The following is a 27,505-nucleotide window of genomic DNA, read 5'->3' on the forward strand; positions in this document are numbered from 1 at the left end:
ACATTTCAATTCCAAAGGTTGGGCTTCGGCCCCACCAATCAAGGCAACAACGGCCGATCGGCCTTCGACGCAGAGCTATGACCGATTTCCGGCGAATCGGACCGTCGGTTAGGCCCCCTACCGAACGGTACCCCCAGCCTCTGCTCCTTACGAGACACGAAACAAACGGAAAGACCACTTCCGGGATCGGCAGGACAGCAATAAAAAGGGGAAGGACTCCGGTAGGCGAAGCGACTTCGAAGATCCGAAAAGGAATCGGCCGGAGGAAATTTTCACCTTACTCAACACCACTTACGAGCATGTCCTCCTAACAGAAGGTGAGATGATACCGAAGCCGAACAACCGAAAGCTTCCTCGGCAGAACGAGAAGGACACAGGGGTCTTCTGCCGATACCACCAGTAGAATGGCCACGATACAGAATCGTGCATTGCCCTTCGAAAAATTGTTGAACGCCTCATCAACGAAGGGAAGCTGGATCAGTACCTAAACACCAAAATGGCTTCGGATCAGCCCTCGAATCGGCAGATCAATATGATCAGTGGAGGGGTACCCATCGCCAAAACCAGCAACCGATCCGTCAAGAACTACGTTCGTGCCGTTCGGCACCCCCAAATCCTTAGCGTGGCGGAAGGACGCAACGACAAGATCCAACGAAATGGTTGGGAACCTATCACCTTTTCCGAGGAAGAGGAACGAGGCATCATTTTCCCCCACTCCGATCCCATGATCATACGAGCCGATATTTCGGATTTTGATGTGGGCCGAATCCTCATCGACACCGGTAGTTCTGTCAATGTACTATTCGCCGATGCTTTTAATGCCCTCGGCATAGATCCTCAGCATCTGAACAAAGATATCACCCCCCTCCTAAGCTTCTCGGGTGATGTGATCGAACCGATCGGCAGTGTCCTGCTTCCGTTCGCAGTCAGCACCATTCCCAGACGAACGGTCATCTATACCCACTTTCTGGGGGTCGATTGCCCAACAGCATATAACGCCATCATCGGCAGGACGGCGCTCACCAAGATGAAAGCCATGCTATCACCACACATGCTCCTCCTCAAGTTCCCCACCCACGTTGGCGTAGGCCAAGTGCGAGGAGATCAGTTGAGTGCACGGACATGTTACGTTTCGGCAACGAAGGAATCGGCAAGAGCTACTCTTCGCGAGGCATACTCAGTTTCTACTAATGTGACTATACCAAACGGCAAGGGGACGGACACACTGGATGATCCCCGAGATGAGGTCGTCACCCCACAAGTGCAACCTGTTGAAGATTTGGAATCGGTCATCCTTTCCGAGGAAAAGCCCGACCGACAGGTCCGAATCGGCACCACCTTGAGCTCAGCACTACGGGCCGATTTCATTGCATTTTTGCGCGCCAACACATAAGTCTTCACCTGGTCATACGATGACATGCCCCGCATCGCCCCAAACGTCATCAGTCACAAGCTTAGCATTTGTCCTACTTTCAAACCCATCAGACAGAAACGGTGGGCTTACGATGCCGAACGGTACGAAGCAATGAGAATCGAGGTGGAGAAACTACGAATAATCGGCTTCATCCGAGAGATCACTTACCCGATTTGTCTGGCAAATTCGGTCCTGATCAAAAAATCGAGCAGCGCCTGGAGAATGTGTCAGGACTATACCGACTTAAACCGGGCTTGCCTAAAAGACAGTTTTCCTCTGCCAAGGATCGATCAGATGGTGGACGCCACAGCAGGCCATGAACTTCTTAGCTTCATGGACGCATATTCAGGCTACAACCAGATATTCATGAGCCCTACCGACCGCGAACATACGGCATTCATCACTGACAAAGGACTTTACTGTTACAATGTCATGCCGTTCGGACTGAAGAACGCTTGGGCAACATACCAGTGCTTGGTCAACAAAATCTTCTCTGAACTCATCGGCACCTCAATGGAGGTTTATGTGGACGACATGCTAGTCAAAAGCAAAACAGCCGATTCTCATCTCCACAACCTCTCCCTTATGTTCAGCGTCTTAAAGAAGTACAACATGCGTCTCAACCCAAACAAATGTGCTTTCGGCTTCGGGCAAATTTCTTGGCTTCATAATCAGCCAAAGAGGCATTGAGGCCAACCCCGAAAAAATCAAGGCTTTGCTCGACATGCAGATACCGAAGACACAGAAGGATATTCAGAGTCTCACTGGGCGTGTCGCCGCTCTGGCCCGATTCATATCCAATGCTACCGATCGGTGTGCCCCTTTCTTTAAGGCCCTCAAGGGAAGCAAACGGCAGATTGTTTGAACTGCCGAATGCGACCAAGCTTTCCAGGACCTCAAGGCCTATATGAGCAGAGCACCCTTATTATCCACCCCTCTTCCTAGCGAAGAACTCATTCTATACCTCTTTGTTTCGGCAACAGCACTCAGTTCTGTGCTCATTCGCAAGCCGAACGGCATAGAGCTTCCAATTTTCTATACTAGCCATGCTTTGCAGGACGTCGAGCTTCGGTACCCCGAACTGGAAAAGCTCACCTATGCTCTCGTTTTCTCAGCTCGAAAGCTTCGGCCATATTTCCAGGCTCACAGTATTACCGTTCTCACCAATCAGCCTCTGCGCCAAATACTACAATGACCCGAGACGTCCGGTCGGCTAGTCAAATGAGCCATTGAACTCAGCGAATTCGACATCCGCTATCACCCTCACCCTGCTGAGCAGGGCCAGGCCGTAGCTGATTTCATCTCCGAGTTGACTACGTCCGAGGACGCAGATCCGAGGGATGTCGCCCCTAGTTCGGCTTCGGCAGTACCAGTCGCCCACCCGACCAAGGGGACTTTTCTTCCATCGATTCCCATATGGACTCTCTATGTAGACGGCTTGTCCAACCGACAAGGCAGCGGAGCCGGCTTAGTACTAAAAGCCCCTGATCAGACAACCATCGAATATGCCATCCGTTTTCAATTCCAGGCTTCCAACAATGAAGCAGAATACGAAGCTCTTCTGGCAGGCCTTCGACTCGCTAGGGAGATGGGAGCTCAACAACTAAAGATATGCAGCGACTCACAACTTGTTGTCAATCAGATACTGACTGAATTCGAAGCTAAGGATACTTCGATGGCTGCCTACTTGACACACGCTCGCCGATTGCTTCACCACTTTGCTGTGTATCAAGTTCAGCAGATCCGACAACAGCCACGCCGATGCTCTATCACGCCTTGCATCGGCAATCGACGACAATGTTGGTCGCCATGTGCCGATCGAAATTCTCGCTCGGCGCAGCACCTCTGACGCTGAGGTACACGCTGTTCGGCAGGATCCAAGCTGGATGGATTCAATCCATACTTACCTTACAAGCGGAATGCTACCAAGCGACAAAATCGAGGCCAAAACTCTCCGCCGCCGATAGGCACGATACTTAATTTTGAACCAGATTCTCTATCGGCGTGGTCACTCTTTACCGCTGCTTCGGTGCATGACTCTACAGCAAGGTAACTACGTTCTACGAGAAATCCACGAAGGAGCTTGAGGGGACCATTCTAGCGCCCGATCTCTAGCCTTCAAAACCATTCGCCAAGGGTACTATTGGCCGACTCTCCATGCCGATGCCACCAAACTTGTCCAAAGGTGTGATCATTGTTAGCGTTTCGGCTCTATCCCAAAACTACCTGCCGAACCGCTCACTCCGATTGTCAGCCCATAGCCCTTTGCTCAATGGGGTTTAGATCTCATCGGCCCCATGCCCCAAGGAAAGGGACAGCTTAAGTTCGCCATCGTCGCTGTCGACTACTTCACGAAGTGGACCGAAGCCGAAGCCTTGGCAACCATCACCGCAGCCAGGGTTGAGCATTTCGTATGGAAGAATATCATTTGTCGGTTCGCCCTCCCGAACGCAATCATCACCGACAACGGTAAACAATTCGACTCCTCTCAGTTTCGGCACCTATGCCACTAATTCAACATCAACTTGTTCTTCGCATCTCCGGCGCACCCACAATCAAACGGCCAGGTCGAAGCCATTAACAAGATCATCAAGAGGACACTGAAGAAGAAGCTTGGGGCAGCCAAGGGAGCCTGGCCAGATTTGCTCCCAAAAGCGTTATGGGCCATCAACACCTCCTACCGACGATCGACTGGCGAAACACCGTTTTCCCTTGCTTTCGGTACCGAAGCTGTTGTCCCAGTCGAAATCAACGCACCCACGTGCCGAACGACATCTTACACGCTAGAGAAAAATGAAACTCTTCTTGCACTCAACCTGGACCTCATTGACGAACACCGTTCCCTGGCTCAGCTTCGGAATGCTGCCAACAAATAGAGAACCTCCCGCTACTACGACTCGCACGTCAGACGCCGATCGTTCAAAGTGGGGGACTGGGTTTTACGCAAAGTCTCTCTCGCCACCAAGGACTCCAACGAGGGCACCTTTGGCCCTTCATGGGAAGGCCTTTATGAGGTCGTCACCATCTGCTGACCGGGAACTTACCGATTGCGCGGTATCGATGGCCAAACCCTCGGCCACCCTTGGAACGTAGAACATTTGAAATATTTCTACAAGTGACTGTACCTTCGGTCATCACTTTTTGTACAAGTGAACGTACCTTCGGTCATCACCTTTGTATTCGGCATCAATTTTCACAATTTCTATTCTATACATACGGCGTTACCATAAACAACAATATTTTATTCAAAATCAGCTACCTACGGCATGCACACATAAGAATACGAAAGTTGGCAAATTAAACCGAATCAAAATTAAACTTAGGATAAAAAGGCCACCAAGGAGCCATCTGTCTTAAACAATCGCCGTTCGGCATGTTCCAAAAATGTTACATCTCCAAAATATGAAATTAAAAATCAACAAGTCTACAAAGCGGGGGGCTCGACATCAGTAGACGCAGGCTCGGCAACGGTCGAAGCTTCGGCAATCGGTGCGCTGGTTGCGATCGGTGCAGGATGGCTCCCTTCCTCCTCGCTGCTCGAATCGGTGTCATCGGCTTCTTCGGCATCAGCATCCTCTCCTTTATATGCCTCCACCATCTCTTTGGTCACCCCTCCTGGCAGCGGCGGCGGATCCCGGAGGAAGTTCAGGTTCAGCTTCTTGTCAGCGTTGTACCTTTTGAATAGGTAGACAAGGTCGTCACATTGTTCCATGACTTCCTTGTCCACTAGCAGCGTGAACTCCTCCGTTCTTCAGTAGTCAGCAACGGCTTTCGCCTTAGCCTCCTCCACCACTTTGGCATGCGACCGCTCGGCCGCATCCATCGCCACCTCTACTGCCGCCTTGGCCTCATGGGCGGCCACCACCTCCAGTTCGGTCGCCGCAAGCTTCGACGCCAGCTCTGCAATCTTAGCAGCGTTCTCCTCAGCATGCCGATCAGCCTCTTGGAGCATCTTCCCAGCATCGGCTATCTTCGAACGGCCCTCTTCGAACTTCTTTTGGTACCGTTCGGTAGCATTAACGGCTCGCTTTGTGCAAAGCCACATCTCCATGTCAGCCTACAAAAATAAAGAATCCAGTAAGTGTCGATCCCACAAACACTTGGAAACAAAACAAAATTTCTACCACACTTACTGCAGCCTGAAGCCGGAACGCTCGTCCGGTCTGCTCACGCAACGTCTTCATTGACAGTTGCTCTATCTCGGAAAGCTCCATTTGGGCTCCATCAATCATGGAGTTGATGAACAGCACCCCCTTCCGAGGGCACGCTATGTTAACCGGACCCTCTTCTCCCTCCCCTTCGTTGTCAGGAATCAGTACAGAGGTCCCCTTGTTCGGCCCCCTAGGGTTCTTCGGCATCGGCATTGTATCGAGGGCACCCTCGATCTGCCTCTTGCCTGTCACCTGGAGATGGACCTCTCGGACGACCTCTGCTTCGGCCACCCTTTTCTCCCGACGACGATCGGCCACCGTCATCTCGTCCGCCGAAGCCCCTTCGGACGCCACTGCAGCCTTCTTCTTCTTCAGTCTGGGGAACTCGCCTTTCCTCTGCTTTGGCGCCCCGTGGCCCTCCAACCGCCTCCTGGTCACCTCACTCATGGGTCTCCCACCTGCCATTGCATACAAACTGAAGTTACATGGGAAACGGCACATAAAGACGAAGGAAACGGCACAACTGCCGAACGGCATCACTTACTCTGTCCTTTTTCTTCTTCCTCTTCCTCCCTTGACCTTCAGTCGTATTTTGCCTTACCCATCAAGTCCACTTTGAATAGGTTCCGAAAGTATAGCAACTCCCTGAAAAAGCGATCTTCTTCGGCAACCTTCACACGAACACGCTCGATCGCTTCCACTTCACGGATCGGAGCAGCAGGCCGTTTCAAGGACACTGAAACAAAAACACAAACGGTCAAAAAAAAAAAAAAAAAAAAAACACTACACTACTGCCGAACGGCAGGTTCTACCCTACCGACTGTCTGAAAGGTCGTAGGAATACTCCTCTCTACAATAACTCCCGGTGCCGATTCCCAATCACCGGAGACAATCACCCGACGCTTGCGCTAGGTCTTTTGGGAGCTCGGCACCCCAACAACGAAGTGCCCACGTTGCCCTGCCGATAGACAGTTGGACGGAACCCACCCCCCTTGATCGGCACTCTTCGCCCTCGTCACACTATACAGCTGGGCCCACTGTTCGTAGCTCGGCTCCCCCTCGCCAGTCAAGCTGAACGCCGTTATCGTCCTGAGCAACGTAATCCAAAATTTTGGATTATACTGCCCCGGCGCATACCCAATCGCCGCCAAAATCTTCTGCACCGAATGCCTCAACTGCAGCCGAAGCCCATGCTTGAAGACATCGGTGAAGAAGACCATGCCCTTGTCATTATCACTCAATGACTCCAACGGTGCTGGAATTCGCATCCCTACCGAATCAGGGATATTGTACTCTGCCTGAATCTTAGCCAGCTCAGATTCGGTCAGTGTGTTCGGCTCTAAGTGATCTACTCCGAACACCAGTTCCTTCGGCTTCGCCATCGGGATCCGTTGCCTGCCACTGACTACCCTCAGCACCCCCTCCCCTGGTGCAGTAACGGACACGCCACCCGCATCGGCCTCACGACTCGAAGTCGAAGGCTCGCTACCTTGGGGCAATCCACACGAAGTGCCACCAGCTTCGGTGCGCACTCCTGCCCCCTCCACTATTTCACAGCTCGAAGAGCTAGCAGATTCGGCACTCCCACTCTCTTCGGCAGAACTCCCCGAGGACGAATCGTCCTCGAATGTCCTCGGACTACGACTACGCTCGGATTCGGTATCTGACATCTACAAACAACACACGAAGGGAAACTAAGGGCCATGCTAGAATCAACAGTCCTATTCTACCTCCTAAATACTTATGTTCATACTTGTTCATGCTCGTTCATACTTTGTTCATACAAAATTCAACGACATCAACACTTTGATTCACAAAAAATCAAAAACACGGCAACATACCTTGTTTGCACGGTGGTTCAAGCACGCCGGAAATCGCCTGCTTAGCCTTCACACGGTCGCTGGAAATCGCCTCTCACAAGCTCTGATTGCTCTCAAAATCTTCAAGTATTCCAACTATCGTCCCTTCCTTACATTTATAGGACGAACCTAGCATCGGGAAGCGAAGCGACGCATCGGGATATGAAACGACACGACTCTTCATAGCCATGCCGACACGTGTCACGCATGCATAGGGGAGCCCAAGCGTTGTCATTCGAAACGTTTCCAATCCTCAGAGACGCTTCAACTTCCCGAACGTTGCAGCTCTAGCCACCTTCCAGCACAACTCCATTAGCGAACGGCAGGCGCACATTGATGAGTTCTCACTCACCTCTTGTGCCGAACGGCAGGCGCACATTGATGAGTTTTCACTCACCTCTCGTGCCGAACGACAGGCGCACATTGATGAGTTCTCACTCACCTCTTATGCCGAACGGCAGGCGCATATGGATGAGTTTTCACTCACCTCTCGTGCCGAATAGTAGGCGCACATTGATGAGTTTTCACTCACTTCTTGTGCCGAACGGTAGGCGCACATTGTTGAGTTTTCACCCACCTCTCGTGCTGAACGGCAGGTGTTCCTAAAACAAGACTTCCACCTCTCGGAACAATCGGTACATCATGCCGTCTCTTTTCCAAGCTCACTCGCTCGGGCACTTGGGGGACTACATGCCACCATCGGCAACAATGAGACCATCGAGTCCGGATCAGAATGCCGAAGACAGATTCAAGTCCCCAACCGAGAAGCTTCTCAATCGGTAACTTGGGGGACTACTGTTTGTACCATATCTGATCCTCCACTCATCAATTGACACGTGGATCACTTAAACTCCCCAAGTTCCCAAGGCTCCGAACAATCAGCATCGGCTACCGATGGTATTGTCTCAAAACAGCAAAAGGTCACTACAGGCCCAGCACAGTCTACAATCGGTATTCCCTACCGATTCTGCAGAATCAACCTCGAAGTACCTACCCGAAATATCTAAGGACTCGTGTCAACCTCATAGGGCCCTCCCACGAGTCCCACATCGAAATTAAGTACTAAGAGCATGCAAAATCCCCTCTATAAATAGGCCTATTCACTACAATACAAGGGTAAGACTTTTTCAGCTTGACTTTTATACTAATATATTGTCAATAGCGAAAGCTCTTAGAAAACAAACTTACTTTAGCATCGGAGGGTCTTAGGCTGGTTCCACACCGGTTCCATAGACCTCACGAATCTCGTCTTCCTTCCATTCAGGATCAGCATCTGAGGACAGGAAGAACCTGCATCCAACACTCAATCGATCTCTCGATCGTCCATATCACTTGTAAGTTGCACTCATCTCTATCTGTTCAGTTTTGGTGCCAACAAAGTTCACTTGGGAGTATACAATCAATTTGCTGCCACATAACATGGAATTTCTCATGGGACACATTCATGGGCTCACCATTTTGACATGTGGTCACAGATTGTCTTCGAAGTTGAAACAAACAAGAACTATTATGAGTAACAATATAGGTTTTCTGGGCAGGATCCCAGACATCACTAGCAATATGACCCTTGAAGTTAAAAGATATCTTAATGAAGATGGAAGATGGAAGATGCAATCTGTGTTTTTGAACTTGCAATATGGAATCTATGTTTTTGCACTTGCAATGTGTTTTGGAACTTGCAAATTGTATTTTGGAACATATGGTTTATGCTGTCTTGGAACTTAATGTACACACTTTGTTTTGGAAATTAATGGTTTGTACACATGTTTATTTTGTTTTGGAACTTAATTTGTGTTCTTAATGGATAAGTGTAATCTTTGTTTTGCCTAATTTGGTTCAGTAAATGCTAGCAGAGAAGTTACACTAATTTGCACCACTTCATAACATCATCAACACTAAATTACAAGGTAGAGAAGTTATATGACAAATTTCACTAAACAAACCTTCTAAAACACATTTCATAATTCAAACATGCTTCATCACAACAAACATAAACAAGAAAAACAACACAACCACACACATATTTCTTGATTTTTCTCGACTTTTTGTATTTTCCTTTTCCAATCTATCAATCTTTCTAAGCAACCAAAGTATCACCATCTTTGAACATTCAAAAATTTTAGGAGCATTCCTACCTTCAACTTTGGACAGACTAAATCTCCTTCCCGGGTTAGAATTAGTCCATGAAGTCTGAATCCTTGCCAACTGTAGGGGTCTTTTTATTCCAGTAGCCTGACGAATGAGCTTGGGCTGTCGTAAAGAAAGGACAAATAAGGTTGCCCCTGTATCTAAGTTCAAGGACCAAGCTCCAAGAGAGTTTTGAAAAGTTTGTGAAAACCTTAGAAAACACCTTGGATTCTTCTCACCAATAAACTAGATGAATGTGACAGATTAGCAATAGTATGACTTGGCTTGAGGAGCTTGTGGCATGGGAGCTAAGCCTTCACGAGTTTAGCAATTGAGAGAGACGAAAGCTTGAACTTCTTATAGAAACTAAGGTTCAAAATGGGGGAAGAAGAGAATTAGGAGGATTTCTGCCTAAGGAAGAGAGGAAGAGAGGAAGAGATGAAAGTAGAAGATAGGGTGTCTTGAGTAAATTCCCAGCCGCTTGAAAAAAGCTTGGTCGTGCTCTGGATGATCGTGTGTTTGCTGGGTAGAAGCAACTCCCTTTTATAAGCACTAGAACCCTCAATTTTATCACAACCTCCTTCTTCCTTTTCCTTCACTTCCTTCCATTCACTCTTATTTGGTGAAATTTCCCCAACCAGAGCGCATAGGTACCAAGTCCTTTGAGGTTCCAAGATCTTTACTTAGCTGGACTTCTTCATGTGGGTGAGGCACCGCCCACTTTTCTTCTTGGTTTTCCTATTAGAGCTTGCAAAGGAAAGGAGAATAGATAGAGCGTTTGCCTAACGGGTATTCCTCCTACACGTATGAATTTCCTTTGGTTTTTGCAATGGCTTCTATTTGACTCTGTTATAAAGCTTTGACAAGGGCTGAACATGATGCTAGATATTTTATTAGGTACTAAGTTGTGCTTTTCCTAAGGCATTGGGTCATTGACATCTTATTTCCAGCAGTCAGCTAAGTCTTCTATGGTTTCGTCAAGCTGTTGAAAGTAGCTTATTTGCTCTACTTTTTGACAAGATGTTGGATACCTTAGTTGATGTGGGGCTTTCCTAAATGTTGCAGACCATTACATATTCTCCTAAGGCATTGGGCCACCTTTTTTTTTTCTCTCTCTCTCTATTGCTTATCCATGTGTTTGGGCCCAAGAAATGGGCTTGAGTTTTGGTGCTCCCAAGTAGCCCAAAACTTCCATCCCTTGAACCCTCAATGGTCCTCGTGAGTGCTCGTACCCATCCATACCACAACCTTCTCAACAAGCCCCAGATATTCATGTGGCTTGGGCCCACTTGAGCCTGTAGCTTGGCATTAGAATAACGATCTTTTTGCTTGGCATTGCGTGTTTATTTGGCATGTTTATGCTTGAGTTCCATGGTGTGGTAATAGGTTGTGACCGGGCCAAATAGCACTTAACAGGTTAGTGAGTGTGGGTTTACGGAGCCGGTATGTTTTACTAGCTCATGTTGACCCCTCTGCGTGGCGGGTTTGCGTGTTTGCTTGGCGTGGCACATGACCCACAACTTGTACCAGCGCTTCTGACAAATTCTCATATATCCTAGTTGGGCTTCTCTCACAGTTAAATATTGCGCTAGGCTAGAATTAAGCCTGGGCCCAGCCTTGGATTTTTGGGCATTAACACCAACTTTCCACAATGACACCAATGCCTTCCTTTTCCAATCTCCATCTATTCTTCGATGAACTAGCGCGCCTTCAATATCAACTAATTAAACATGCGTAACTTCAATAGCAGCAATGAAGACCCAAATTTTGCTCCCCTTGTCGTCAATTGATGCCAACCTTCAATTCTTAGGGCATTGAATCAGCTACTTAGGGAAAAATTAGGGAAATATGGTCAACTTTTGCGGATATATAACCAAAGTACTTGAAATGTTGTAGTTAACAAATATACCCACATTTTTCTACCATGTGGCTACCACATAAGCAAAGATAACAATTTATGTGACGAAATGACAGAAAAGGGGAACGTTGGATGCAAAAGCAAGGCACATGGAGCATATCAATAACTAAGTCTTAGTGCATGTTTGGCATTGCTTATTTGGGATGATAAGTGATTTTTTAAAATTTTTGGGAAGCCTAGCTCGTTTGCTAAACCATGAGAAAATCACTTGTTAAAATTGCTGTGAGAAAAAGCTATAAGGGACATGGGGTGCTTTCATTTTTTGATTATGCGGGAATCAGTTTCGAAGAGGTGCTAGGTTTAATGATTATGCGAGAATTAGTATCAATAACACTTTTAACAAAAAGTTTACCAAATGCCAAACTACTTTCTCTCATAGCTGATTTCTCTCACAGCAAATTTGACAGCGATTATTTTCACAGCACAACAATGCCAAACTTTTATCTTCTATATTCTTCTTTTGTTTTCAAATTTTGAAATATTTTTGGTTAAAATATTCATGAAAGAAAATCATGATGGTATAAACGAAAATTAACTTAAGAAAAATTAGACACAAAAAAAACTTAAGAGTTGAATCATTCTTGAGGGAAAAAAACTGTTTGAGTTCGGGGTATATATGAATGGTTGTATTTTGGAGGGCGAAAATTTTAGCATCGGAGATTCGGAGATGGCAGCAAAAGTAAAATTCAAAATCTTTAGGGGTGGATACTGAAAACCGAACTTCATTCTAATTGTTATCCCGCGTAGGCGTAGCATATAAGCCAGTCTCGCAGATAATAAAGTGGGAGTGTAGTGTGACACATTACACAACAGAGACACTGCTACACCCGCTTTCTCTCTCTCTCTCTCTCTCTCTCTAAATTTTCTGCAAAATTTGGGGATCTAACGATGAATCGGCACCACGACCCCAACCCATTTGACGAAGAAGTGGTCGAGGTCGAGGTCAATCCCTTTTCGGTAATTACAGCCAACACCTTTTCTCTTTCTCCATTTTTAACTGTTTTGTTCTTCTTCTTCTTCCTGTTTAGATCTGCCCTCTATTTCAGTTGTAATTTGAATTCCTGGATGTTGGGTTTTTTTTCGGATCTGGATCTGAACCCTAGGTTTTCAATATTCCGACACTAAAGTGAATGTTTTTTTTTATAAAAAATTTGAAACAATTATATGTAACCTATAAAATGGAGTTGAGAATTTGAAATAACATGTGGGTTTGCAGTCTTACTCTCTTAATGACAGTAGAAACAGAGCCAATGCTCACTATGCAAGAGTCCCTAGCTTAGAGCAAATTTAATATGTTGAAATCCAGTCTTAATTTCGAGTTAAAATGCTTAAGAAATCTTAAATGAGTTAGGTTTTTACTTCTGTTAATTTGAATGAACATTGAAAATTTAATCAGAAGTTGAAAAGTTATACCTCATTCACTTCAAAGTCAGCTTTGCGGAAAAAAAAGAAGAAGATGAATTTGGGATACATTTCTCAACATATTCATTAAAATTAAAAATTATACAATGTCCTGGTCAATTTGGAAGAGAGGTATAATGTACAGCTTAGCGATTGATGTTTGGTTTTGAAGCTTTCTAACGTTTTCAGGCAGTAAGTTAATTAATTTTCAGTTAAAGAGTATTTTTTGTTTTATACTCTTGTGTTTTTTTCTTTTCTTTGAAAATTGTCTATCACTGAGTCCCCTTCCCCCTTTTACCAAATGTTGTCCCTTTACATTGTTCTGGCCTTCTCATTCTACTGTTTTAGTGTATTTAATCTTTTGCATTTTTCCCATAATGTATTTATTTAAGGGAGATTCACTATTATACCCATTATAGGAGCCCAAATTATAAAAATACCCTGTATGAAATCTTAGAAACACACCCAAAGCCCATTTACAACATAACAAAAAGACTTTTAACTTGTTTTAAATTACAAAAGTGCCATTAATTTCTTAAAACAAACCCAACCCCAAAACCTCATAAACAAGCCCAAAACACTCAACAGGGCATCAAAGTAATTTAATAATCAAAATTAAATTCAATAGGGCCAGCTGTCATTTTTTGGGTTTTTTTTGGGTTTGTTTATAGAAATTAAATGGTATAGGGTTTATTTATAGTTTTAGTGCTAAGAATGGGTATATGACTAAATATCTCTTTATTTAATAACCTAGTTATGATTTTTATTATTGACGGGAAAAACCTCCCAACCTTAATATCAACATAATAGTCTTCATGAATTATAGATTTGTACATATTCTGAGAGTTTAAAGAACGTTTCTCATTAACGTGTACAGAGTTCAAGCTATCTTGATTTTTTTTTATGTCATTTGATTTTGAACCTCTGCTAAACATTTATGAAACCATGATGGTTGACCATTTCAGTGATGCAACATGATATATTAATGGTGAATTGGAGTTGTTTAACTTGCTTCCAAAAGGTTAATTGGAATGGTGAGGGTTGCTAATGCAGTGCTTTGTGCGTCCCTCGCATCTTTATGAAGTCTCAGTTCTTTGTACATGGGCATTTTAGAAGTTATAAATCCTATTCCATGTCTTTGTGCATAAGCTATTTGATTGTCAGGCTGCTTTTAGATGCAAATAAGCAAAGTTAAAGTCATGTTGCCACTACATTGTGTGGTGCAATTTGCATTTTCTAGGATACCATACAAAATCACTTTTGGATTTTAAGCCATACGGCTTCATGGTTAAGGCATGCTTATCAAGACTAGTAAAAAGCTTAGTTGATATGTATTTTTCTTTTCCTTATAGAAATGTTCTAAATATGCCATAATTTGAGAACTTTGCAGAATGGTGCTGGTGCTCCCAAGTCAAAGTCACGTGTTCCACCATTGGCATCTGAACCTCTGGGTTTTGGGCAGAAGCATGATGCAACAGTCGATATACCATTGGATACAATGAATGTAATGTAGTTTCTTTTTCCTATACTATTTTTCTCTACTTATTTAGCTTGGTTACGTATTGTTCGGTATGTATCTACAGGATTCTAAGAAAAAGGCAAAAGAGCTTGCAACTTGGGAAGCAGATCTCAAGAGGAGAGAAAAGGTTAATTGTATAAATTTTATGAGTGATTACTTATCTATAGGTCTGCCTTTATTGTAAATCTTTTAAACTGGAGTTTATTGCATTACGAATCTATAAATTGCGCGCATATCTGAAATGTTTCCTGTAATAATCTCTCATTTGTGCTATTCCTTAGTATCTCTCAAGTGTGCTGCTTAATGTGTTCCTATATTTTGTTTTTAATAGTGTTTGTATTTACATTTAACTTTTACAGGATATTAAACGGAGAGAAGATTCTGTTGCAAAAGGTAAGCACTATGAATATGCAGCCTAAACTATTAGTAATTTGGGTTTTTTGTTGGCTTTTCTTAAATTATGAGTAATTACTTTTTCCTTCTACTTTGTGAATCAGCTGGTGTCCCCGCTGATGATAGAAATTGGCCTCCATTTTTTCCACTTATTCACCATGATATAGCTAATGAAATACCAGTACATGCTCAAAGGCTACAATATCTGGCTTTTGCAAGTTGGCTAGGTAATGGAAGTTTATTATGCAAATGTGTTGCTATGCAGTTTTACTTGTATTATTTCCAAGTGTTAAGGTTGCCTTCTTTCGGTGTGCCCATATGATTGCTTTTCATAACCAGCCTTTTGGTTCTTTTATTCAGAAAAATGGAAACTGATTGATCAAATGGATGTAGCATTAAATTTTTTCTACATGTATTTTCTGCCATCAGTTTCTACGTGTCGTGCCCAGAAATACATATCCTTCTGATCCAAATAGCACACTTTTTTTTTGTTGCAAGACTGATTATCACATTTTATTTGATCAAAATAAAGGGAAAGCTCAAGAATAATTTATTTGTTGGAAATTTTTTGACCTAATTATATAATTCTGATCTAAAGTTAAATTGTAAATAGAAATTGCACTCTTTTCTTCAAATAATTATATTTTAATAGAGTCAAAAAACGATATATGAAGAGACAGCTCCAAATTTGTTAACTGAAAGAATTCTTGTTAAGTTATTATTAATAAATAAGGTTATTAATGGATATTCTTACTTTTTAGAAGGATATTCTTTTGTTTTCATTGGAATTATATATAACAAAAGTATATTAGAATTATTTTCAATAGAGATGAGGAAAAGTTATTTAAAAAATCAGTGGAGATTAACTTAGGGCATTATGAATGTGGAAAAATATTTCAGATAGTCTGGTAAAATTTAGGACTTGTCTTGTTGAGAGGGAAATGGGCCATTGTGTACCAGGACACACCCTCATTTTTGGTTATGCTAACATGTTTTCATTATTAAGGACCTCATAGTTAGGGGTGGGCATCAATCTGGCCGAACCGATGAAACTGGCTGATCCAAACTGTAATTACCAGTTTGGTTTGGTTTTGACCAAGAAAAAGTCAAATGGTTTAAAAACCCAAATGGACCATATATGGTTTGGTTTTCACCTTTTGTAAACCGACCTAAACCAAACCGGACCGTTTATGTGTATATTCATTTATTTATATTTTATTTTACATGTGTAATACTCTAATTAGATAATAACTATATATGGATATTTGTATTAAGATTAGTTATGAAATTTAAAGTTTTATGGCATGTTGAGCTTTAGGATGGTTTTGTACTCTAGAAAATGATTGAAGTATGGAGCAAGTTGTGAATTTGTGGGGTTGTAATTGGGTTAACAATGTTGAAAAAATGCAAAAGAAAAGAGAATTGGGCTTAGGCCTAAACCGGCTGAACCAAACCAAACTATCTTAAATTGGTTTGGTTTCCTTCATGAATTTTGTCAAAGCCGAACCAAACCAAACCATTATATTGTAATTGGTTTGGCCGTGGCTTTGAGGTGAAACCGATCCAATTTGGACTGTGCCCACCCTACTCATATTAATGTTATATAGCAATATATTATGCCTTGTTTTTTGTTTTTAAATATATTTTGGTAATGCATGTAAATAGCAGGATGATATGCCCGTCTAATACTTAATAATATTTTCTTTGCAGGCATAGTTCTTTGCCTATCTTTTAACGCAATTGCTGTTATTGTTTGTTGGATTAGAGGCGGAGGTAAGCTTTTCAAAGCTTTACAAAGTGATGTTTCATTATTTGTAGATTATATGTAGGATTAGCTCTTTGTCTATGATGCTAATTAGAGCTTCTGATGATGTTCATAAACTGCAGGTGTTAAAATATTTTTGCTTGCAACGATCTATGCTCTACTTGGATGCCCTCTTTCATATGTTCTGTGGTACAGGCCTCTCTATCGTGCAATGAGGTAAATATTTAAAGAGGGATTTGTTTCTAGTTTCTAGATAAATATAGGATTTGTAGTTCATCCGGAGCTCACAGAGAAGCTGCTTGTTAGCATAGAACTTTTGGCACTACATAGAAATATTTGTCAGAAATATCATGGATCATAGGCATAGCTAAGACAAGCTAATAACCAGATATAAAAGAATAAGCATTTGCATGTCTCACAAAATTATCTTTGTCTTCACTGCTTGTGCTGATTGTTGAGGGGTATTTTTTCCAACTTGCAGGACAGATAGTGCCTTTAAGTTTGGTTGGTTTTTCCTGTTCTACATGGTATGTACTGATACTGTATCCTTTTGAATTCTTACTGCTTAGCTTATTGATCTGATTTGTAATCAATTTCATGAGGCAGCTCCATATTGGGTTTTGCATTTTTGCGGCGATAGCTCCTCCAATTGTCTTTAATGGGAGATCATTGACGTAAGTTCTTCCCTTTACTTTTTTGTTTGTGTCTTTGTTTCTTGAGTATAATTTTCTATAGTAAGATGGTTGGCAAATGATAATTTAGCATGGAACTTACTACCAAGTCAAAGTACATTTTGACAAGCCATCCGTAAAAGGAAATTTCTTGGCTCATTAGCTGCTGCATTAAACCCATGTTTAGCAATTGGAAGTGTAAAACTAATAACTTATGCATAGGTACATTTGCTAATGTATATTTTCTTTCAAATTTCATTTCCTGTTGTCATATTGTTGATTGATTTGAAGTAAGGGAAGAAAGTAACTTCTGCAGTTTGTCATTTGAAATTTGTTTGTAACCATTTTCATATTTAACTAAATATATTTTTTTGAATTTTTACCTTGGTGGAATGGCAAGCCTGGAGAGAAGTTACAACAGTTCAATTTCTGGTGGATTTTAAGTTATTAATAAGTTTCTTTTTCTTACTAAATTACATAGATTTGTTTCATTGAGTATGATTCTTTTCATGCTGTTTAACTGAACCAGTATATTTTCTTCCTTTATATTGATGTTGTTTCCTACTTTTTTGGTTTTTTTTTTCCAAAAAATACAGGGGCATTCTTCCGGCAATTGATGTCTTCTCAGACCATGTGGTGGTAGGGGTAAGTTTGTAAACATGCCTGTATCTGTCTTTCATCAGCTTCAAAAGTGTGCATGTTAACTTATATAATGCCTGCTAGAGGCTGAGTTGCCCTGAGAAGCGTGTGTGTGTTTTCTCCTGTTATTTTTTGTTCATTTGATTTTATAACTCTCTGCAGAGTATTAATAAATAACAGATTTTATGATTATGTTCTTAGAAGAATGTTGTTGGAAATATAGTGTTTCTTTTATTTTCATGCCCATCATCCTAGTATGTTTAGTTTTTATTACAACTTCTAAAGTTTAAGGAACAGAGTAGACAATATTAGTTAAAAGCTTGTTACATAATACATACGTAGAGCTGTTTATAATACATTCAAGATACGAAACAGCAAACTTTTATGAAGAATTTGGACTACATTTAATCAGGAAAAAAAGAAGAAAAAGGAACAAGCATGATCTAAATCATGAAGTAGGTCGAGAAAGAAATACAAAGATGTCTGCTGGTTTTTTGTGGAAATCAAAACTTAAGCTTGCTTTCGTATCTTTGGCGTGTCTTCACTTTTGACTCCAAATTAATGTGTCTTCTTCCCCAAAATACTCTTAACAAATGAACCAGTAACCACCTTCTCCGATGATCTAAACTGGAAGAAAAGATAAAAACAAGCGTGATACGTACAATGAACTTAACTCACTTCAAAAAGATTCCATTTTCAAAGTTCTCAATGCTATGCAAAGAATTCAGAATATCAGATTGTTGTAAAACCTTTGTTTGCTTAGCATGGCTGGATAGTCATAAATTTGTGCTATGCATTGACGAGGTACTGTAACAAGTTTGGTAAAAGAATATGTGCGCTTTTAATGTGGGATACATCCCTTGTGCCTCTTACTTACGTGTAGAAAGACTCTTAAGACAGAACAGTGAAGGTGTATTTGTTTGTCCAGAAAAAGGAAAAAAGGTTTATTAGTTGGTGAGGAGATATTCATCATGATTTGGATTTCAGATGACCAAATTGTGTGAATGTTTGGGTTATAATATTATAAGATTACTAATATTATTTTGCCTTTTTTTTTCTTTGTGCAGATATTCTACTTAGCTGGGTTTGCCTTGTTTTGCTTAGAAACCCTTCTAAGCTTTTGGGTACTTCAGGTGAGATACAGAGTTTGCTATACACTTTAAAATTTTAGTATTATCTTCTTTAGATGTGTAGGAAATGCTTTTGGTGGCTCACAAAGAGATGCACTTAAGTAATCTGTAGATTTGGAAACTACTCTTAGTTTATGGAGACCACAGTGATTGTTCCTTGAAAGTGGTTTGTGCCCTGATATTTTGCCTCCACCAAATTTAGTCTGTAGTTGGAAACTTGGAATCAGACAATTATTTTAAGCTAAATTGATACTTATTATTTCCCTTGATCTCTGCCACAACAAAGTGGTTGCTGAGATCACCTGAGGGTAATAATGAGTGAAAAGCAAATAACTTTCCTGTATTAAACTGATACTTGCAAGTTATAATTTATATGATTTGGATGAGATTTAGTAAATGGAAATAGATTATTTATTAATTATCTAGTTAACACAAGAAACACAATTTATCACTCACTTTCACCATATCGCCTTTTCAAAGATTGGAATTTCCTTACTAGTCTGAATGATTTTTTTTTCTTTTTGGGGCCTAGTCAGAATGAAGTCATTGTTTACATGGTATTTATCCTTAATATATATATGATTGTCTTTTTCCTCTTTGGTTTGTGCAGAAAGTATACATGTATTTCAGGGGGAACAAGTGAGATTTGATCCTGGGGTCGTGTCCAATTGGGATTCAGAGTTATGTTGTTCTTTTCGAGTGATTTTAGTATATTCTTCTGCGGCCTATTATTATGTTGCATTTCTTTGTGATAATTGCATTGCATGAGTAAGTAGAAGAATGATTTGTAAGATAAATATATATGACATAGGATGTATTGTTCTGCTCTAAACTCAAAGTCTGTCTATTCCCACCATTTCCTCATCAAACTACCTAGTCTTATAATTGCTTGCTTTGTTATATATTCATGTTCATCCAACTACCTGTGCAAAAGCCACAGCGAACATTATGAAAAATATATATTCTAGACACAAAAGCTCTTTGAGATGGGCAACTGCAGGCTCGTTTGGGACGGCTTCTACAAGTATTCATGCTGCTAAAAATCTGGTGCTTCCAGTTCTATAAAATCATTTATGCTCAAAAGCACTTTCAAAATCTGGAGCTTCCAGTTGATAAAGATGATGTCGAGTTTGATTCACCTCAATCATAACTTTGGGCTCTAACAACTGGAAGGCCAGCACCCTTTCATTTCGTTGGAGCTTTCTGAATGAAAAAGGATCTACACCCAAAATAACAAAAAAAAAAAAACACCTGCAAATGTGTTAAGAGCCAGGGGTTTGATGAATTAGAACTTCTTGGACATATAGCAGGAGTGGATTATTTTCTGTTCCAAAACCTTAAATCATGGTAACTTGTGATGTCACCTAAATAAAAATTAAATTGGGAAACTGGTTAAATGACCAGACCCAACAAACAAACAGTAGTGTTCATCAACGATCTTTTAAAAAAATAATAATAAAAGAACTGCAGAAAGTTTATGAATGGAAGGACTTTGTATAAGAGTGCTGTTAAACGAACCCTAAAATTAATTGAGTACACCTTACTATTAAACTATTTATTGAACTATTAATTTATCCTAATATAAAATGACCAAAAAGATAAAATAATATTGGTATTTATTATTTTGAATCCATGCCTTCAAACAAATTGACTTAATTTTTAACAAACAACACGGAATCCATGAGAAGTGTATTGATCCAAGTTGATTTTTTTATGCATAAAACTTAACAATCAATAACACAAACCAATTCATGCTGAAATATTGGAAACCCACACCCAAAGAGTTCTCCGCTGCAAGGTTGGAGGCTAGGACAGTCTGAGACTGCCATGGTTGAGGGAGAAGAAGCGTTCAAAATGCCTATTGATATTTTACATTATTTTCCATACGAGTTAACAGTGTTTGTGTATTGTTAAAGGTGGAGAGACGTGTCAAAATTTTAGATAAAGGACATGAGGAGACAAGGAATTTGGGGACATCAGATCTCAATTCCCCTGAGATCCTATTCTCTACGCCATCCCCCTTAACAACCCTAGTCACCATTTCTACTTCAACTCCAATGGCAACTCATTAAAACCCAATTTTCAAATGCAACAATCTAATCCCAATCCCAATTCAGATGTTTCCAAAAAACACATGGTGGTCGTGGTGGAGAACTGCAATTCCAGGTGGTGGTGGTCTCACATGAGAGAGAGAAAAGAAGAAGAAGAAGCAAGAGAGAGAGAGAGAGAGAGAGAGAGAGAGAGAGAGAGTATTTTGTCAAAATATTATTTTATTATTATTTTACTGTAATTTTTTATTTTAAATACTTTAAAAGATTAAAAATTAAAGGTGTACCATGGGAATTTTTGGTAGTTAAATAGGGTGTACTTAGTTAATTTTACATTTTAATTTAAATATTAGGGTGTACTTAGCTCATAGGGTGTACTCAGTTAATTTTAGGGTTCGTTTAGCAGCACTCTTGTATAATTAATGTATTTATTTTGGTTAATTTTCACACAATATTCCAATTGTTTACAAGGAACGCACACTTTATAAGAAATAGAAGTGTATATGTATGCTTGGTCAATTCATACGACACCAACATTATTTGAATATATATGCTCTCTGGCTTCAAATAACCTGGTGAGTTTATTAGTATATAATATTCATGCGAAAACAGTGTTATTTGAATGAGAATGTTAATTTCTTTTTTGCTAACTAATATTGTATGTTATATTGTCGTATTATCCATTGACTTATTTCTTAGGTTTATTTTTAATTTGAATGCATGATCCGAGTTGTTAGTTGGATGCCAAAGGATGTCAAATTGTCTAGCAAGACATCATATTATTTAGACTTGTTGATGCTCAAAAATGGTTCGACACTTAACTTAGTGATGTCTAAACCTTCGGTACTTTCTGGGCCTCGATAGAGCGATCGATCAGCAAGATAGAAAACGCTCAGTAAGCCTTTGGGCACCGGTGTGGTACCGGTCGAAGGCTCTCCAATGCTTAAGTGAGAATAAGTACAGAGTATATAGTAATATGGACAAAGTAATGATTGAATTGCCGAAAGTCTCAGTTACCTCCTTTTTGGGACTTGTGCCCACTTTTATAAGTCTTGAGAGGTGTGCAAATTGAGTGAAACTTCGATGTGGGACTATGGATATTGCCTGTGGTGGCTCCATGTGTCCCAACAAGAAATGACTGGCAAGGGGTCTTGTATTGCGTTCGGTAGTAACGGGTGCTGAACACTCCTTACAGATAGCGTCTTACTTTCCACGTGTGATCTTCTCATTGGTCGATTATATAGGGTATAAACAGGAGTCCCCCAAGTTCCCATATGAGAGAATCTTCTTAGTTGGGGACTTTCTTTTATCATCGGTACCCTAATCAACCGGAGTTTTGTTTAAGAGGCGTTGCTCGGTATAGGATGCTTCAACAATCCATGGTATTCCGTTTGGTGCCCTTTCCCCTTTGGGGTAGGCGTTTCATTGGCAGTGTTGGTGTTTTCGTATGAAATTGTATTCCTGGCCTTTCAAGGGCCATTAGAGTACGCGCTGTACGGTAAAAGTGATCTCCATAATGGTAAGGCGTATTGGGTCTGCGCTTTTGGCATGATGAATACCTTGTGCCAAACAGTAGTTTTTCAAAATCTTCCAAATGTTTACGTGGATAACAAGACCCTTAGCCTTCTGTGTGTGGCGTGCGCGTAGGGAAGCGGAATCGAGAGCATAGGATGACGCTTAGTCTTTTGTGCATGGTGTGCAAGTTGCTACCGCACATTATTGGTGCCACGTGTCGTGGGCACGCGTGCTGAACAAAATAATGATGGCCTCGGTTGCGTTATCGAGGTGAACCGGTTGGTTCCTTCAGTATAAAAGGGGGTGCGATTTCGGATTTGGAGGTCACTAGTGTTATGAGAGCCATTTGCAAATTTGTGAAGAGGCGATTTCCGGCGAGCATTCTTGGGCAAGAAGGCGATTTTCGGCGACTGTTCACACGGCAGAGCGATTTTCGATGACTTCATCAACCGGAAAAAACAAGGTACGCTGCTTTCTTAGCTTTCTTTTTCGATCAAATGAACCTTTTTGGCTTAAACTAGACTATGAGCACGTATGATCACGAAAAAACGTTCGGTAGTCTAGTTGCCACAGGTAGCGATAGCCATAGGACTCCATAGTTTGATCTTGCATGGCATTTAGTTTCCCTTTCATTTCTATTTGTAGATGTCCGATAGCGAGTCACCGTATGATAATGAAGCTAACGCGTTCGATGAAGAATCATCGGACGATAAGAGAGATACCGATAGTGAGGCAATGGGCTTTAAAAGTGCCGAGAGTGAAAATGCCAAAGTTAAGGTCATTGAGGAGAGGGCCAAGGCTGTGCCCTCGGTCGACAGAGAAAGTGTTCGTCCAACGAATGGGGCGATACCATTGCCTGTAGTAGCGTGCGGCGTCGGCTGCGCTAGCACAAGCCAATATTACGAATTCCTAATGAGGGATACGCTAGTGCCCGATCGGCATGTTAGCTATCATTCGAAGGCCTCCACAACTGGTCGTGGGGATGCCGCTGCCAAATCATCTTCTTGGCTAGTCGTCATCGTGGTTCAGCAAGGGAACCCTAGGGTGTCGATGAGTCAACCCAAGGAGCTTTTATTCAGGGTTGACTATTTAGAACTGAATAAAATTACCGAAGTAGAGCTAGCAAAGTATCATGCCGAATACCAGATCCCGGATTCGGTGAATTGGAGGATTCTTGGGCTCACCGAAAGGATGGTGAAATGGCTTCTTTATGGACATCCTCAAGTTAGGGGTTCGGTTGTTGTTGCAATCTCCCATTCAGAGGATCCTGGCCCATCTCGGGTATGCTCCTGGTTAGTATAACCCGAACTTTTGGGTTGCCTTGATGGGGACCATAACAACGTTCGGCCTTGTTGAGGAGTGGGAGCCGACCTATGAGTAATTCTCCTATAGCATCACCCAATCTAAGTGCACAGGCCATGGAGGATGGGTCCAAGCAAACTGCCTCCAGGCTTCTGTCTGAGGGCATTTCGTGAGGGCCGTACCGACTTCTCAAAAGTTATGGAGGAATTGGTGGGTGCTTCTATCCGGCGATTGGGAATCGCCTCCTGATAGGCCCGTTCGGTTTCATATCCCTACTACCATTCAGTTAGTTGATAGGTCATTAAGGTACCATTCGGTAGGTCATGTGCTTTTTAGTTTTTCTTGCCGAAAGTAATATGTGTTGTCTTCTTTTACAGGCAAATTGAAGCAGCTGATCCCTACCAAGGGGAACATCAGGAAGGTTGAGAGGGTGAAGACGAAAGTGCCGGCTTCCATTCAGATCTATCCAGACTCTTATTACCACCAATTTGGTGAAGGCCAACCTCGTCGGGGCAGAAGAGAGTAAGTGTTCCTCATCCCCATTCAGTTATGACTTTTAATATATGTGCCTTATCAAATGGTTTTTCTTCTTTGTAGTGACGGATGCCAGAGCTATGTCCGAGTCTTCTAAGAGACGGCTCACGCCTGGAAACAATGCTCGGCATCAGGGGCGCTAGCCGAAGGTCGGTGCTTCAGCCTAGAAAGTTGCGGCACCTTAGTTGTCGGAGTCTGAACTAGAGAATTAGACTCTAGGCGAGCGACTCAAGCAATTGGACAGCCATAATTGGAGGGTCGAAGAGCTAGCTACTGCCAAGGAAGCCTATTAGCAGGTCACCGGCAAGCGACCTGCTGTTATCGAGCTAGATGTGGCTTCGGTACCGAAGAAACCTTGGGTGCCGGACCATCTGAGGGTTGTCCTTGTTGCTGAGGACAACGACGATCTGGCTGTCGATTTTGTCACCATTGCATGTCCTCCAAAAATCGTCCAATTTGCAAAGTATATAATCGTTGGTTCGCAGATGGACTTGGCTGAGATCAAGGAGCTGCCGAAGAAGTTTCTTCGGGAAGAGGCTAGCCGTGCCTTCCTTCTCCAGGCCTCAGTAAGTCTAATCTTGCCGTTTCTATTCTACTCAGAATCATATATATGTTTGTTCATATATTATTTTGCAGGCATCTATGGACATGTGGCTATGCATGAAGCGGGTCATTACGGCTGCCGAGTGGGCCAAAATGATGTACGACGACTGAGGCTGGGAATGTGCTCCAGGATCAAGCCAACCTTATCAAGGACAAGGAGGCTGCCGAATGGCATGTGAAGGCAGCCGTTGAAAAACTTGCCGAGATGAGGGGGAACTTGGAGGCGTCAGTGCAGGTAGCCAGGGAGGCTGAGGTAGCAAAAGAAGAGGTTTGGGTGGTGCTGGAGAAGAGCAAGCGGTCCAAGGCTGCAGAGATCGAGGCTGCTGTGAAGGAAACGATTAGGCAGTACCGATCCTCAGAAGAGTTCATTGTCTTGCTAGATAAGGAGGTGAGCTTGGAGATGGTGGATCTAATATACCATTTTAAGCGCTTCAACCCCGGACAAAAGCTCAACCTCAATTTCACTGCCGACTTTCCTCTATTGCCGAAAGGGGTCACAGAGGAAATGGTGGAAGAGTATGATCGGTTCATAATTGTATATTATTTTGTACCCTTCTAGCTTATGATTTGGTTATGTTTTTGAGTTAAACTTGTGCTTTTAATCCTTTTTGTGTTTATCTTTCAGTTCATTGAGCTTTAGGTAATAATGATGGCTTTTGATAGTAAATGATGCAATTCATGCATATTAGGGCCTAATTTGGATGAATGGATGAAGAGCTTAAAGACAAACTCAATTTTGGCTACAGTCCCCTGCCAGCCCAGTTTCGTAGGGCATATTGCAAGCTTTGTTTCAGCAACCTACATAGCTCGGATGAGGCCACATTCTTCATGAAAGTTGTTCCAATGGGTGTATACTAGAACATATCCGAAATTCAGCCCCATTGGATAATTTTGGAGTCTGTTACCTAGCAAACACAGAGCCATGCTCAGGATGGATTTTATCAGCGCGCAAAATGAGTTAGCAATTTGTTTTGGCCTTAACTTCCTCCTCCGACCTTGGATTGGCCAAATGATATATGGCTGGAAAGAAGACATTCTGAACTTCAAGTTTGAGTGCTTAAAGTCTTAATTTGCTTAAGGGAAGCCCAATTCGTAAGCCCTTGAAGTTACTGGTCATGCTGACCTCAGGATGAGCTATTATTTCTGGTTGGAAGCTTGGTCATGGTGACATGAAGATGAGCTAGGGCTGCTGGTGGGATTTATTAGTGAAGTGCATCAACCATTTCAGATTTTATAATGCAAGTGTTGTATGCATTAGTGAAGTGCATCAACCATTTCAGATTTTATAAAACAAGTGTTGTATGCATTAGCCATACTTAATTCAGATTTTCAGCTTCCTTAGGCCTATATATAGTGAGGTTTCCCAAGCTTGTAAACACACCCCAAGGGGGGGAGCTCTCAAACACTTCTCTAGAGCTCCCTTCCCTTCTCTCCCTCAAATTCTCTTAGTTTCATTTTTTAGTTTTCAATTGTTGTAATGAAATATTTGTGCTGAAATTCTTCTTAAGTTTTCTTAGTTCCACTTAACTTTTCATTATGTAAATTCTTTTCTTTAGTTTCAAGTTTGATTAGTTTCCAAGTTTCAATTATGGTTCATGTTCTTATTCATTATGCTTATAAGTTAATATGCTAGTTTGAATGATTGATCACCATTTAGGCTTGCATGTTAGCTATCTTGGTTTGAATTAAGAGTATACACCATGCTTTAATTCGAATTGAACTATGAATAGGAAGAGTATGTATGGACATTCGACAACAGGGATTAGATACATGCTTGGTTGTTTAAATTGTTCTTCTATGCTTAATGGGTTCCTAATGCTTAATTTTAGGTTAGACAACAAATGATCAAATTAGGGAATTAGGAACACAAGGTTATGACCAAACACCATGGCTTAATCATACTTTAGCTAGAATCAATCCGTTAATCTAATTGAACTTGGGAACTTATCTACTTGAGTTAGTTATTTTCTTTCTTTCTTGTTTTATTTATTTCCTTTCTTTTTTCGTTTCTGTTTTGTGTAGGGAAAATGAATTGGATCATTCAATCACCAATCCTCGTGGGATCGACCTCGCACTTACATATGCTATACTACCAAACGGCTCGTGCACTTGCGAGTATCACAAGTTGAGGATGCAGCTTAATCCATTTTGGTGCAGCTGTATCTACACAACAGAGTACGAGGGCGAAGACGCTCCTCCCTAGCCCTCAGTTGAAGGTGCCTCCTCGGTTGGTGCTGAAGGCCCTGCCGATCCCGTCGTTTGATTTTACTCGTAATATATGCTATTTTTGTCCAACTGTGTTGCCATAAGGCAACTTATTTTGAACATCTCTGCCAAAAGGCATTTTATTATAAATCTAGTTTTTTTTTATTTTTATATTTGTTTTAATTTATGTATGTTCTAATGGTACTACAGAACAGTCAATAATTGGTTATTACCGAGGGTTCATAACCAATTATAAATAACAAACTATAAAAGAAGTGGCAAGCTCAATGGTAGTTTGAGGCTTGGACTAG

At 41.8% G+C, this 27,505-nt stretch overlaps 1 protein-coding gene across 1 annotated transcript; it reads left to right on the forward strand.

Annotated features, from left to right (window-relative positions):
* Nucleotides 1–12,237: 12,237 nt before the first annotated feature.
* Nucleotides 12,238–19,856, forward strand: SCAMP5 (SCAMP family protein). The gene is made up of 12 exons (XM_021974594.2): nucleotides 12,238–12,426; nucleotides 14,261–14,374; nucleotides 14,454–14,516; nucleotides 14,749–14,782; nucleotides 14,887–15,009; nucleotides 16,493–16,555; nucleotides 16,670–16,763; nucleotides 17,029–17,074; nucleotides 17,154–17,221; nucleotides 17,815–17,863; nucleotides 18,925–18,990; nucleotides 19,598–19,856. The coding sequence occupies exons 1-12, from the start codon at nucleotides 12,358–12,360 to the stop codon at nucleotides 19,628–19,630; spliced, it is 822 nt and encodes a 273-aa protein (XP_021830286.1). The 5' UTR covers nucleotides 12,238–12,357; the 3' UTR covers nucleotides 19,631–19,856.
* Nucleotides 19,857–27,505: the final 7,649 nt, after the last annotated feature.

The sequence above is a fragment of the Prunus avium genome, chromosome 5 (genome assembly GCF_965620075.1).
Source record: "Prunus avium chromosome 5, drPruAviu1.hap1.1, whole genome shotgun sequence".
Classification (NCBI taxonomy): Eukaryota; Viridiplantae; Streptophyta; class Magnoliopsida; order Rosales; family Rosaceae; genus Prunus; species Prunus avium.

What these genes read in the sequence shown, in the direction of transcription:
- SCAMP5 (XM_021974594.2), top strand. Translation starts at nt 12,358, where the DNA reads ATGAATCGGCACCACGACCCCAACCCATTTGACGAAGAAGTGGTCGAG. An exon ending in TCGAGGTCAATCCCTTTTCG is followed by an intron (nt 12,427 to 14,260) that starts GTAATTACAGCC and finishes AGAACTTTGCAG; the next exon opens with AATGGTGCTGGTGCTCCCAA. An exon ending in CCTCTCTATCGTGCAATGAG is followed by an intron (nt 16,764 to 17,028) that starts GTAAATATTTAA and finishes TCCAACTTGCAG; the next exon opens with GACAGATAGTGCCTTTAAGT.